This window comes from Hippocampus zosterae, chromosome 5 (genome assembly GCF_025434085.1).
Source record: "Hippocampus zosterae strain Florida chromosome 5, ASM2543408v3, whole genome shotgun sequence".
Lineage (NCBI taxonomy): Eukaryota > Metazoa > Chordata > Actinopteri > Syngnathiformes > Syngnathidae > Hippocampus > Hippocampus zosterae.
The window spans coordinates 6734167-6749351 of NC_067455.1; the positions used below are offsets into that span (position 1 = coordinate 6734167).

The window sequence follows — 15185 nt, forward strand, 5'->3', positions numbered from 1 at the left end:
CCTTGTCAAGACCAAAAATGAAAGAAAGAAGGAGGTGACAATCCAAGCAAGGAGGTTCTTGCTGTAATCAACGTTGCCTGTTCCTTGTTTTCCCAAAATGCCGGAATCACGGGACTTTCCCCCCAATAAAGTCATCCCGGAATCAAAGTAGGAGACAGAAGCTATTTTTCCACGTTTGTAAAGAAATAGCCAGCCTCGCTCCCTCGTTCCCGGTCCAAAGGAGAAAAGCTTGTACGGGTGGGGAGGGGGAGAAGGCGCCGCAGGGAACGCGAATATTTGACTGTCGATGCGTTTCCTGGGCTCCCGGCCCGAGTCGGAAGAACGTGGCGGGAATTTTCTTTTCTTTTCTTCTTTCTTTTCTATCAGCAACTCAAGAGAATCCCTTTGAATACCTCATGTGAAGCTTGTTTGTTGTGATGTTGCACTAAAAAAGTAGAAAAAAATAAAAACACTCATTTGTAACCCAAAATTTCTCACGGTGAGCTTCTTGACAAGATGGGATCTTCATCTTGGAAATGTTTTCTTCACGCGTGAAATACATTAACATATTGAGAGACTAAAATACTCACAGGTTCCCCAAAAGTCGACATTTTTCACAGCAAAAATTCCCCACTTTTTGCCCGAAAAAAACCCACCATAAAACACACACACACACACCTTTTTTAAAGGGGTTTAATAGACGCTTCATAAAATAAAATTAAAAAGCCCCCCAAAAAAGCCCCCCAAAAACGACCATGTACAGTCAGGAATTTTTGCCCGAAAAAAAACACCATGTATAGTAAGGCATTTTTAGCCCCACAAAAACGACCATGTATAGTAAGGCATTTTTAGCCCCACAAAAACGACCATGTATAGTAAGGCATTTTTGGCCGAAAAGAAAAACCGACCATGTATAGTAAGACATTTTTGGCAGAAAAAAACCCGACCATGTATAGTAAGGCGTTTTTAGCCCCCCAAAAAACGACCATGTATAATAAGGCATTTTTGGCCGAAAAAACCCCCCGACCATGTATATAGTAAGGCATTTTTAGCCTAGAAAACGACCATGTATAGTAAGGCATTTTTAGCCCCAAAAAACGACCATGTATAGTAAGGCGTTTCTGAGCCGAAAAAAACGACATAGTGTAGTAAGGCGTTTTTGAGCCGAAAAACCTGCTAAAGATCATTTCCCCTTTTGTGGGAGTCGAGTAGATGATCAACAGCAGCCTCCAGTGGCGCCCGTGTGTACTACACCCTCCCAAGTCACAGATATGACGTCACAAAAACTGCCTTTAGAACTTTTAATTTCATTTCATACAAAACAACGTTTTTACACATCCATCCATCCAGTATCCGAACCGCTCATCCTCACGAGGGTCGTGAACGTGTAATAACATTAACAGTAATGATCACAACAAAAGTGCTGAACTGTACGGAGACCCACACATGACAAGGGTGAAAAAAAATGTCACTGCGACCACGTAACACATAATTATATAATCAACCCAAACCCGCCTACATGATATTGTATAGAAAATTATTATGAAAATGCTTTTGACCCAAGTGAAAATTTAAATAGTGTTTCTCTCAGGAAAATGAACACTATGGAATAATACTGGTATCAGTCCTTTGTAGTTCGTGTACATTATACACACTTCATGGTCAAAAATTAGCATTATGTGATGTCGATATCGTGGGCACAATGACATCATTAAGTCACGTCTGGGGGTCCGTAGAACTGCGTCGGCCAGCGACGCCACATATGTGCGCGCTCTCAAGTCAAAAACATTTCAGCTAACAGCCACGAAGACATGAAAACATGAGACCGGTCGCCATGGTGATGGCCGAACATCCCGGATGAGGTTGATGGATAAGAAATAGACGGGGAAGAAGACGGGGCGGGGGCGCTCACACGACGGGGTAGCTAGCCAGGTTGGCGATGCCGCACAAGTTGCCACGGTTACGCGCCATCTTAATGTAGCCTTTGTTGCCCCAGCTCTCGCTCCAGCTGGCGAAAAGACAAATGTGAACATTTTTAAAGCGTTACCATAGCGACATTGCCTGTGTGATAATATCATGTGATGAGGAAGTCACACCTGTTCTTGATGAGCCAATACTTCTTGCCCCTGGACGTCACTCCGTAGCCCACCGCCAGCACGGCGTGATTGACGTCGTCTTTGTTGCAGTTGGCGTCATAGTAAATTCCTGATCATGTGACAAGGGGGCGGGATGAAGTGGCATGAAGTGATGTCGTTCGAATGTGACGTGACATGATATTATGGGTCTTGATGTGACATGACATGGCCTGGAGTGATGTGACGTGACATCAAATAGATTGGCATGGCATGACGTGAAACAAATTGACTTGTGGAATGACGTCACATGATGTGGCGGGATGTGCCTGACGACATGGCGTGACATGATGTGAGGCTTCATGCTGTGTTCACTGACCTCTCTGGTAGAACTGGAAGGTCCCCTGGGAGGCGTCAATGCCAACAGAGATTGGCCCAACCTTGAAGAGCGCAACAGCCAGGGCGTGCTCATCGCCTTCGGGAATTTCCTTGTAGCTACGGCACTCGGCAGCTGTTCCGGACGAATTGTAGCGACACATCTCCGCCTACAGGGGGCGTGGCAAATGAAAAAAAAAGATCGATTTAAGATCTTTTTTTTTTTTAATGGTACACTTTCTCATTAAGATATTTGGGGTCACAGTTGGCTACACCCTGGACTGTTTGACAGAAAATCACATGACATACAGACAAATAAAATAATTCAAATGCCCATTAACACCTTTGGACAATTGTGGACTATCCTAAATGGACTTTTGGTAAAAGAAGTCCATCTTGAAGCTCACCTGTCCCACGTAAGGGTAGGCCTCCTCTGAGTCGATACCTCCGTTGTCCCTGACGTACTTGAAAGCGTTGGTCATGTATCCTCCTCCACAGCCGCTATTCTCCGTCACACAGTCCACCAGGTTCTGAGGACTGAGGTCTCTCAGCTCACCCGTGGTTTTGGCCAGCTGACCTTCCAGGGCCCCCGCCGAGCTGAAGGCCCAGCACGAGCCGCATGAACCCTGAGGAACAAAACAACCACACAAACTTTGCTTAGTATTATCCTTATTAATTCATTTCTTGACTTATTTCGTTGTTACGACACTCCGGTGTAACGCGGATGTGTTCGTATGAAGGAGAATTCTTCTATCTGTCCACTAGGTGACAGCATTTCATCCCTTTAAAAACCTTTCCTGGTTTTGAGTAAGGAAAGCTTTTGGGCTGTTGCTCATTCAGTCTTTGCATGATTGCCAAATTAATTTTTATCTCTCGGGATTGAATCGTAGTATGTATCATTAAAAATGCTATGAATTCAATATATTAGCGGAGAAAAATCCAGTCAAACGTATCGTTAATTCAGTCTGTTGAACGTGCATTATTCTGTTTCTCCACTTGATGGCAAAATGTCACCACTTTGAATTTTCCTCATTATTCTGAAAATCCATTTCAATGTTCTTGAAACTGTGGACTTGATACTCTTTTGCAGTTCATTCTAATACTTGATGATAATATAAACAGTCAGTTCACGTTATCGGGCGTGTAGGTGACATCACAAGATGACACACCTGGTCTTTGACAGGTGTCACCATGCCCATCTTGCGGTAGTCCACCGACTTGGGCAGCGGGTAGGCCTGTTGCTCGGGACTCATGGTAAAGCCCCGTTCCCGCGTCATGGGCATCTCCAAGCCCATCATTTTCTCCGCCACTTCCTCCGACGTCTGCGACCACACCAAATTCTCACATCTTTTCAGCTTTGATCGTGTTGATGACTGCGTTGGTTCATTTGTTGCCATATTTCCTCACCATGTCTCCCAGGTGGTTCATGCCCAGTTCGTAGGAGTGCAGGCCCAGCGCCGCCTCCTGGTTGTGTGCCTCGATCATCAGTGCGTTTTTCTCCCAGATGGCTCGCCGGATGCCCTCCTCGTCCTGGTCGAGATTTTTTTTGTTGTTGTTGGTAATTCAACAAATTTTAATTTTCAGGTTTTATTTTTGTTATATTTGATTTTTTTAATGTATCCCTTTCAACATGCCCGAACGCTCACCAATTTTCAGAAGCGCTTGTATCATAGGGGAATTAAAAATATATTTAACAGAACCCCCACATGAAAACCAAAACTCACTCAGTCGCTACTTGGAATGTTTGAAAAAATTAGCCCCTCGACACAAAGTTTGGTGAATATGTCTTTCGGGACAGGATGCACGCGTTTTCGCCATTCTTCTATCTGTCCACTAGGTGACAGCATTTCATCCCTTTAGCACGGCGTCAACACTTGCCGATCATATTTAGGATTCACCATGAAAAAGTTTGGGGCACCAAGACGGATGGGTACGTTTGCTTCTTGTAGCTTTAATTTTGGCATCGGGTGTCGTTCGCGTGCGTACCTAATAAATTGACCTTGTCATCGTAGTGAGACAAAAGGCGACGGCGACTTGAGCAAAGCGCACAAATAGAAGCCGACACATTGAAAGTCATCCATCTGGGCAAATGGGTCAAATTGACGTTTTAATTAGCCACAAATGGCTGCTTGATGTCGCAGCCTGGATTCTTTAATCAGGACGATTAAAAGCAGATCACATTGCAGTCTCGAGACACCCTCCCTCTTTAGTACCACAAAATGCGGCAAATAAAGACGACGCGTGCGGGACATTAAACTACGAGCACAGTCAACTCTCATCAGTAGACCGTCTTGTGTGTTCCCCCACCCCCGTAGAACACGCCTAAAGCTATTTAGGCCGATTTTTATGCTGCCGAAAAATAACAAGTGTTGTTCCAATGGGATGCCCATTCAACATACTCGTAAAAACAAGTATTTTAAAGTATTTTAAATTTTGTTCCTCGGGTGGCTGCCTGCCCCGTTGCCCCCACCCCTCACCTCTGCGCGGCCCTGGCAAGTCCAGGAATTTCCTCCCTGGCAAGTTTGAAAGTGGAACACTGGCAGATATTCGCGGGGTAACATTTAAAATCATGATTAAAAACACAACACCACACTGACCAGGCCATTGTATTCCCGACTGTGAGTGATCTTCCACTGTTCCCATTGGCTGTCCAGGGTCACCTGATCCAGGCGGGCCAGCGCCGACACCGCCAGAAGAAACATGCCAAGGCAATGCCGCCACATCCTGCGCGAGCAGAAACACACGCTCACCGTGTCAGATTTTTACGTGACCACATGTAGCATTTTATGATTCGGTTGTATGTTTTTGTATTTTTACCTTATGTAGGTTGGAGTTCTATTTAAAATAATGCTACAGGTAAGGTGATTTTTTTTCATTTTAGAACAAGCATTGTGTAACTTTATTTTTTTCTTTATTTCAGTATATTTCAGAGTCCACATTTTATTTTCATTTGCGAACAGGAGCGGAATCAGCACTTCAATTTTTTTTTCTTTGTCTCTTTTTTTTTTAACTCAAGTATCTGTACTTCTATGTACCTTTGTGATCTTTGGCGCAAATGAACTGAAAAACGACACTTGCGGAACAGGAAGTTAACTTCAAAGTCAAACATATCAACCGAAAAGTTACCGTACCTTCAAAGTCAAGAAGTTTGTCAGATTCTGTTGAAGTGGTCCTGATTTGGTGCCGTGCGGGTCCAATGCGCAAGTAGGTCAGCGTCTGGTTTATATGTCCTGGAATTTTGAGGAAGTAAGAAAGGAGTTTGGGGTCCGGGGAGGAGTTGTGCCGAGGAATGAGAAAGAGGACATCTGGTTTCACTCTGCCATCATGCATGATGCCGCTTCATGAGCCAGGAAGTCTGCTGACACGGGTGGAAAAAAAACACAAAAACAAAAACAAGCAGGATTGAAGTAAGAGAACATCACAAGTGTACCTCATCCAAGAGGATATACATGTTGATCTTTGAGGATGATTGTGATTAACATATTGTATATACGTACGACTTCTTTGTCGCTTCTTAATATCAAAATTAAGCGATTTTTGTTGTTGTTGTTTGTTTACAGTCGAGGTGTGAGTCTCAAGGAAGAGTTGCCCACCTCCAGTGCGGTACAACATGGGCAAAATTGAGATCTACTGGAAGAGCTGCAACGCCGTAAACAAGAAGAGGCAGCCAAGGACCTTCAAATTTGCCCAAAATGGCAGATTCAAACCAAAATGGCTGACTACCTGTTCAGATTCGGGCACGAGCTCAAGAGACTTTGTTGTGCGTTCTGTTCTCAGAGATAAGTCTCCCCACTTTTGTGTTGATCTAAAAAAAAAAAAATTGGTTCCATGGGTTCATATTTTTTTTTGTTGTATCCAAAAATCCATCAAAATAATTACATTTGATGCCACTCTCTGCCCAAACTTGACTGCAGAGTGAAAAAAAAAAAACTTTAATAGCTTAGCTTTGCCTGTCGAGGATACCTGTTTCCAGTTGAGGCTCATTTGGGCAAATTCCAGAGTAGGAGTTTGTTCAGTGAATATCTCGGTGAGTTAAAAAAAAAAAAATCCTAAGTGAGCATTATTGTCTTTATGAAAGCCGAATTCTTGTCTCGGATGTCAAAAGATGGTGTACCTAATGAATTGTGTTTGTGACACCAATATTTAAACCAACAATATTAAAAAAAAAAAAAGACCAAAAAAAATGACACACTTCCTCAGGTGGTCATCCCGTAATGGAAAGAAGTTCATTTATAGAAGGGGGACAAAATGGAGGCCGCACGCTAACGGTTGCGCTTCCTCGTGGCGTTAGTCACGCGCCTGATTAGTACATGAACAACATGAACATGTCTAAATATACAGAAGAACGGACCGCTTTGGTCATGTGTGAGCTGACACACTGGACGATGCAAAACTAGGGCAGGGGACACTTTATTAGGTACTCCTGCAACCGCAGACATGTTCTTTTGTGGCTGCTTTGTGACCATGTTTTAAGATCCTAATTTTCCCTATAACTTGATTCTTTTATTTACATTTGATTTTTTCCCCTCTTCAGAATATTTTGAAATAAATATAACTTTCCAGTAACATAGCAGTTTTGTGTCCAATCGAGGCTTTTAGTGCTAAAAAGTGATGACAAAGCTTTCTTGCCTTTCAAGGTCACAAATGACTTCAGCAGCGGCGCTCCGATGCTCAGGCGTTCTAAGTGGCGGCCATGGGACCGCCGCGCCGGTCTTGGCTCTTGATTGATGACACCTCATCTTCATCTTCTTTTCCTCTTCCGCATCCTAAACCTCCAACAAGATAGCCAGAGCACTTAAGATGATTAGATGACGGGCGCACGGAACTGATCCGGCGGTAGAAAAAAAGAAAAAAAAAAACATTTTTGTAAAAATGCAACTTGATTCTACGAATTGACTCTGTCTAAAATTTTGTAAGACCCTTGTTTCTTTTCAAAAACCTGTATCATCTCTGAACAATCCACTTCTACTGTACTTTTACGATAAAATTATGTGTATTTGTATTGTATTTGTTGTGTTTACCAATAATAAAAATACAAAATAATTTTCCTCACTTCCCTGAGCATCAGGAGTTCTCTTACGTCAGCCAAAAGTCATCTATAAACTACGGTATGATCTATAGGAGCAGTCACTGAAGACCTTACGTAAACCGAGCAACGATGGTGCCGAGAAGCTTTTCTGATGCCACTTTTCACCGGCTGCTCGCTCGCCAGATTAACGATGGCCGCAGACACTAAAGAGGGTTTAAGGCTTGTTCGGACCTTCACGGATTACAGTCGCACATTTGTTCTTTTTTTTTTAACCTCCTGACCTCTGATTGTGTGTGACGGGATATTCCACAAAAACACAAAATGCAAAGCATCCAAATGACTTTTTGTCTGGCATACCTCTGATCGGAAAAGTCAGATTACAAATCGAGTCATCAATCTAGTTTGGATTTGTCATTCAGATGTCCATGCCTGATGTGGGTCAAATACACAAAATATAAACAATTATGAATTCTTTCTATCTATCTATCTATCTATCTATCTATCTATCTATCTATCTATCTATCTATCTATCTATCTATCTATCTATCTATCTATCTATCTATCTATCTATCTATCTATCTATCTATCTATCTATCTATCTAGCTAGCTAGCTAGCTAGCTAGCTAGCTAGCTAGTTCGCTACCGAGTGAGCAAGCTAGCTCGGTCGCTATCTAGCATCTCCAGTCAGTGGTAGGGCACATAGACAAACACCCATTCACACCCAGATCCACACTGTCACCGAGTGGAAATCAATCTCACGCTGCCAGCACACGAGTCAGACGAGTATATGCAAATTCCCACTTTGAAAATTAAATTATTAAATGCTAATTAGTAGGGCAGCAAGGCTAGGCCATCGTAATGCAAATACTAAACTGAAGAGAATTACAACAAACACTAAAAGCAGTTGTGAAGTCATGCCTACTTCGGGGAGGGGGGGGGGGGGATTAGTAAAATAGGTTAAAAAAAAGGAGGACAAAGATGCATCATGGGAAGTCCCCTCGCCAACAGTCTAGGCCTGTTGATGTATCACTCAAGAATGATTCTGGAAAAGTCTCATGAAAAAAATAGGTTTTGAACACAGCAAGGACCCAGGAAGATTTTTGGAACACATTATTCGAGTGAGTTGATGAGCCACTGCAAACACATGCAACAGTGTTGTGCAAAAGTCTTTGACCACCATTAGATTCTCTAACAGATGAAAAAAAAGAGAAGTTTGAACATTGTAAGGCATCTGGTGACCGGTGGCTGTAGTATCTTTGGCTAATGCTAAATGCTATCTTGGTAGCCAGTATAACAGCTGTAAAAAGGTCAGGCCATTATCCAATCTTTTTTTTGCTCGGTCACGGCAACTAATTTGGAAGCTGGCTGTGGTACCTCGCGGTCCCACATGGCAACAAGGCGCTGCCATAAATGCTCAGCTTGCGTTAGGTTCGACCGCAGCATTAGGCTAGTAGGAATACATTTCCCATTTTTTTTAGACGCGGAAGATCTAAGTTGTTTAGTTCCAGCATGATGAAATGATAGATGCCCCTTCACGTTTACATGCAGGTGAGAATGACAACACAAACTTAATAGGAAGGAATTTCAAATTCAAAAGCTGACATACATCCACACCAGCGGATGACATGGCGTATTAACAAAAGGATTTTAAGTGCGCCTTATGGTCTGAAAAATCATCAACTGAGTTTTATTCCTCAGAGTGGGAAAAGCCCAGCAAGGCATGAAGCAACTGGAGTATTGGACAAGTTCTAAAAAGACCAACGTGGCCGAGGCCGATCCTCGCGTGATGAGACTCTGCAGCCGAGTCGCCTCTTTAAAAATAAATCTGCTTATTTGACCACCACTGTGCATTTTGTTCACTTTTGGACTCGTTATCCGGATTAAAACTCTTAAGAAGATCAAGTTCGTATTCCCCACCGCCCACATAGTCAAAACATTTTGTTCTTGTACAAAGCTCCCCAAGAACAGTGGTCCAAATGTGACGAGACAATGTTCTTTGGATTGAGGTCAGCCAAGTGGAAGGCAGAAATCAACATGACGCGGGAGCAACAATTTCTGACGATCATTCGTCAGCAACAGTACACGGGCGCTTAGGCCAGTTATGGATCGAAACACACAACATGTACCACCAGCACCTCATCCGACAAGATAAGTTAAAGTAAAGTTAAGTTTCACAGGTTTGAGAGACATTCGGGTGTCCCGGAGCAAACTAATCATTCTGCTGTCATTCCCAATGGAATTGATTTTATTTATTTTTTTAAATATCATCCAAAATCTTGTCTAAACGTCTGTTCCTTATGAGCCCTTGAAAATGACTCATTTCCAAAACCTTGCAAACTTCCATTTCCCAAATGGATCTTTTTAATTGGAAATTTTGCAGCCAACAGGCAGGCTGTGAGTGAGGTACCAGCCCCGAGGGTTCATCAGCCAACCCGTTTCAGTCCCTGGGCAACGTTCCAAATGGGTCTGCTGGAGCCGAGCCGTAGGTATCCGGAGCGTCTCGGTGCAATCTGTGATCAGATAGGCTGCAATTTTATCTTTTTGCTTTTAGATAAGAATCACGACACGGATTATGTGATGACCTAACAGCACTTGAGACGTCGAAGGATTTGGGCTCCGCATGAATCGGTGGTGATTCGAATTGGGATTCGAGTGGGTGTGGAAAAGTGACAAGTCCAAATTTTTGCTCTTGGATCAGAATCCTGTCATACAGCTGCACGTACTGTCCCTTTAAGAGCTCAATATGGTTGACGTAGCGATGTAAGGGAGTGCACGTGTGTTTCTTCAGCTCGTTAGCTTAGCTTTAGGATGACGCCGATCACCGTAAGCAACGAGGATTTATTTTGTATGACACTAATCGTTGCAATAACAGACCTGGATTCTACATTTTGGTCACATGGTGAGCGGGATACGGGTGAAAGGAAGACATTTTAAACCAAAAAGGGAAACAACAGCTGGTGCTTACCTGTACTGTACTGCTGTATTTTGCATTTGAAAAGATGAAGTCTGCAAATAAGTGAGCCGCGTGATGCGGACATAGAGCCATATCATCAAATTGGATTTCCCGCCAGTTGGGCTACGACGATTCAAACGCCATTCCCTGATTTAAACATGAATGGCAGAATGGAGATTTGGGGTGTGAGTCCGAGCTCTAGAAAGATGTAGAGGGATGAAATGCAATTACACTCCTCATCTTGTGAGGTTCCCCATGGTACCATCTGCATCCTTCTACAATTAGGGGACGTACCTGAAACAGAATGTCGACATTCTGGAAGAGGAGCCAGATGAGGTGGCTTGGGCATCTGATTCGGATGCCTCCTGAGCGCCTCCCTGGTGAGGTGTTCCGGGCATGTCCCTCTGGGAGGAGACCCCGAGGAAGACCCAGGACACGCTGGAGAGACTATGTCACCCAGCTGGCCTGGGAACGTCTCGGGATCCCCCGTGGAGAGCTGGAAGAAGTAGCTAGGGAGAGGGAAGTCTGGGCTTCCCTGCTAAAGCTGTTGCCCCCGCGACCCGGCCCCGGATAAGCGGTAGATGATGGATGGATGGATGGATGGATGGATTTCCCGTCAGTTGGGCTACGACGATTCAAACGCCATTCCCTGATTTAAACATGAATGGCAGAATGGAGATTTGCGGTTTGAGTCCGAGCTCTAGAAAGATGTAGAGGGATGAAATGCAATTACACTCCTCATCTTGTGAGGTTCCCCATGGTACCATCTGCATCCTTCTACAATTAGGGGACGTACCTGAAACAGAATGTAACCCACACAATCCTTTTTAAGGCCCTTTTGAGACAAAGCGCAGGAGAAGCAGCAGCATAAATGGACGGAGGTAGAACCCGCCCGCCGCCCCCCCCCCCCCCCCCAAAAAAAACAGTCATTCAGACTCCCTGGCATCTAATCGCTTCATGTCGGTGAGTACATGTGCCGTCATGTTTGCCGGGATTACTTCAGATTCAGAGGTGGAGGAGAGAGGAACACCGCCCCCCCTCACCCCTGCCATTCACGCACGGCCAAGTCACACAACATGCTGCCGACACACATTCATAATTTTCTTGACGCTTGATCCGCCACATGCTGATCCGCCACCGACTTGACTATGCATGCGGATTAGCGGTTGGCATGCCCTGGCTATGCCTGTCCTTTAATTCATATTTTTAGATCTGTGAAAGCGTCAACGCGCACGAATTAAACATGTGCGTGTGTGTGTGCGTGTGTGTGTGTGTGTGTGTGGTGGTGGTGGTCTGCATGATATGCACCCTCATTAGAGAAGACAGCAGCTGTGGCCTGAGCATGGATTTAAAACGTAAAAGGTCCATTTCTTAGCGTATTAGCGCTACGACTTTGAAACCTCGACTGGCCTTCATTCATGTTGACAGGATTTCCATGGCGCTCTGAAGGTCACGTGCTTCGACGTCAAAGAGGAATGCCACACATTCGGAGGTGATAACTGAGCCACATTTACTTCACACCACCTGTGAGTTGCTAAATGTATCCTCGATCGTCTTGGCTTGCTGGGACGCTCTGCTTACACTAACAACATAGCTGCGAACAGTGTGGAGCCAGTTGACAAAAGCACAGTCAGCGTTGTCATTGTTTTCCAAACCATGCATTGACATCAATTTAGAGCAATTGTTTTTTTTTTTTCAAACAGCGAAGGGTGAGTTTAATTCCTGTGAAGAAGAAACAGAGTAACTTTTATATCGTTTGGCATACGTCAACAACGGGAGCCCGGTGGGAAGCCATCGCAGAGTCAGTGGCACAAACCTGCTTTGACTAAAGGTACAATTTTGGAAGAGAAAGTACTTATTTCCGCATTACAACATCTGTAAAAAAACAAACAAACAACCCCCCCACACCCACATACTGTACTTGTATTATTTTGCTGCAGAATTTAATGCAAAGGAACAAACGGTTTCAAACCATGTTTGCTATCAAGAAAAAAAATAACGTTAATAATACCAGAAGTGGGAAATTAAAAAAAGCAAAACCTCATTACCATTGATTTTTTTCTACAAGTAAAAAAATAAAATAAAAAATCATCACATAAAATTGTGATTCAGGTCTCTGATTTCAAGGCAGAGTCCTAGCGGAAGGTTTAAATGAAACATTGCAGGACGAGCCAGGAGCTAATCCCCCCACACATAATTCATCTTTCTTACGGGAGGCGGAGCCTGCAGATGGCAGCAGGATGGCCAGATGTTCCTGGCAGACATTACCTCCTTGTGCACAACCCCCAGCACCTCACCTCGACAGTCACTCCCCCCCCCCCCCCCCACCCCCACTGACAGCACGCAGGATTCACTATCGTCTCTCAGAATGCCGGCATGATGCCAATGTCTCAGCACACTCCCAAAAGATACGCTGCATCAGAAGACGCAGCTCGTGGCCATCTCCCGGAACATCTTAGTGTGTTTGCGTGCGTGTGTGTGTGTGTGTGTGTGTGTGCAAAATGGACCACATTTTCTTTTCTGTTGACATTTTGTAAAGGTAGTTTAAAATTTCAATAAGACTTTTAAATGTTTTCAATTTGAGTTTTTCCTTTTCTTTTTTTTGTAATAACTGAAATTTCCTTGTGATTCTGTTTTTCAACTAAATCAAAACAATTTTCAAGCATAATTGAAATGTAATTGAACCAAAAGAAAACATTTTGAGGATGAAATTGATAGAAAATACCGTCGTGCTTGTGAACATGCTTGTGCCTTTAAGAGGCGGGGCTTGGTGGGGAGCTTTGAGTGCGTGTGAGTGTACTTGGCGGGCTGGATTGAAGAAAGGAACAGGCCATACTTTTCCCATCTTGCATCAGTGTCTACTTAGCAGAAACATCTTCGTTCACTGGTCCTGAGGTTCCACCAACGGACAACTTTTGCTTTTTTTTTTTAAAGTTGAGACTTGTCCATTTTCTTTCATGGAGCACAAGGCTGATGTGTGCACAAAGTGTGTGCGCGGCATGTGTTCACCTCGAGACTAATTGGCTCCCTATTGAGCCCTTATGAGTTGAGCTGAATGCCATTTGTTTGAAGATCCGGACAGAAAGGTTGAAGATCACCACTTGGTTGCTCATTTTTAATTCTGCTGAGTCTAATTGAGCCCCTCTGGATTTGTACCGCCGAAAATGAGGGAACCACAAGAGAGCGATTGGACTGGACTGGCCCGGAATGCATGCAAACGCTTATTAAATATTTCATGTGACGAGCAATATAATAATAATAAAATTCTATTCAATTCACAACTAAGTATTTGCTTGTTGGGTTTATGAAAGCCCTCATGGAGTCATCATTTATTGCTCATTTGACAATTTAACTCTTTCGTGCACCCTCTAAACCAGAGGTGGGCAAACTACGGCCTGCGGGCCAAATCCGGCCCACTGGTCTTTTTAATCCGGCCCACCGAACGTTGGTACACAATTAAGGTTCGATGTCAAGGACTGCCATCCATCCATCCATCCATCTTATACCGCCTATCCGGGGCCGGGTCGCTGGGGGCAACAGCTTTAACAGGGAAGCCCAGACTTCCCTCTCCCAAGCTACTTCTTCCAGTACACAGTGTTAGTGGTGCATTGCTTCCCCCTCCTGAGACTTCGGATGTTGGACCAGAATTTCCTCGAAGCCGTCCGGAAGTCGGCTTCCATGGCCTTACCGAACTCTTCCCACGCTCTGGTTTTTTTTTTTGGGAAAAGCTCTGTCGGAGGTGGGAGTTGAAACTCCTTCTGACAGGGGATTCCGCCAGACGCTCCCAACAAACCCTCACAATACGTTTGGGTCTGCCAGGACGGACCGGCATCTTCCCCCACCCCCGGAGCCTCCTCACCAAACAGGTGGTGATCAGTTGACAGCTCCGCCCATCTCTTCACCCGAGTGTCCAAAACATGCGGCCGCAAATCCGATGATACAACCACAAGGTCGATCATGGAACTATGGCGTAGGGTGTCCTGGTGCCAAGTGCACATATGGACACCCTTATGTTTGAACAAGGTGTTCGTTATGGACAGTCCGTGACGAGCACAGAAGTCCAATAACAAAACACCACTCGAGTTGCTTTTTAAATAAAGAAATCCAATTAATATTATGTCTCCGGCACTGGATGTACAGGCACTGAGCAACACGTATCGCAAAGTTTTAGAACTCGTATTCCCGAAGCAACAAGTTACACAAACTCTCGGGCAGGGAAATGTATCCTTTTATTAATTGATTTCAGTTTAGCCGAGCCATAGAGTTTGCTCATTGTTTTCTGTTGAACTGTTGGGCAGTTAAAATATGTGGGCAAACTACGGCCCGCGGGCCAAATCCGGCCCGTTGGTCTTTTTAATCCGGCCCGCCGAAGGTTGGTACACAATTAAGGTTCAATGTCAATGACTGCATTCATTTCATTTGTACTTGTAATGACAGGCATTTCAACGCCAGGGGGCACAGTTACTTGAAGTTGCAGAGCATAGGGAGGAAGGGGGAGACGATACAGAAGCCCGCAGTAGCGCCAAGTCAAGCAAATCCCATTCGATACGACGGAATAATATACTCTTAAAGTCTGAAAAACGTGCCAAAAATGCAAAACACTGCTTTTTAAATAGAGAAATCCAATTAATATTATGTCGAATAATTCACCCTTTTGATCCGACCCTCCATAATATTTTCTGGTTCTCATGTCGCCCTATGCAAAAAATAATTGCCCACCCGACAAAAAATGTCTCAAGGACCTGTGCCTAAAATTGACCAGAAAGTCAAGCATTTT

General features: G+C 44.2%; 1 protein-coding gene and 1 long non-coding RNA gene across 2 annotated transcripts; one reads left to right on the forward strand and one right to left on the reverse strand.

Moving 5' to 3' along the window:
• Positions 1 to 1268: 1268 nt before the first annotated feature.
• On the reverse strand, positions 1269 to 5706 carry ctsk (cathepsin K). The gene is made up of 8 exons (XM_052066495.1): positions 5558 to 5706; positions 5024 to 5150; positions 3834 to 3956; positions 3596 to 3748; positions 2834 to 3052; positions 2431 to 2596; positions 2076 to 2184; positions 1269 to 1987 (listed from the first exon to the last, which is right to left on the reverse strand). The coding sequence occupies exons 2-8, from the start codon at positions 5147 to 5149 to the stop codon at positions 1888 to 1890; spliced, it is 996 nt and encodes a 331-aa protein (XP_051922455.1). The 5' UTR covers position 5150; positions 5558 to 5706; the 3' UTR covers positions 1269 to 1887.
• LOC127601346 (uncharacterized) lies at positions 5684 to 7334 on the forward strand. The gene is made up of 2 exons (XR_007962534.1): positions 5684 to 5833; positions 5987 to 7334. It is a non-coding gene; the product is annotated as an uncharacterized LOC127601346 (long non-coding RNA).
• Positions 7335 to 15185: the final 7851 nt, after the last annotated feature.

Excerpts from the sequence above, each read along its gene's own strand:
- ctsk (XM_052066495.1), bottom strand. The coding sequence starts at position 5,149 with ATGTGGCGGCATTGCCTTGGCATGTTTCTTCTGGCGGTGTCGGCGCTG. Across the intron at positions 2,185-2,430 it reads CTTCCAGTTCTACCAGAGAG|GAATTTACTATGACGCCAAC; the intron begins GTCAGTGAACAC and ends TCACATGATCAG. Across the intron at positions 1,988-2,075 it reads TATTGGCTCATCAAGAACAG|CTGGAGCGAGAGCTGGGGCA; the intron begins GTGTGACTTCCT and ends TCTTTTCGCCAG.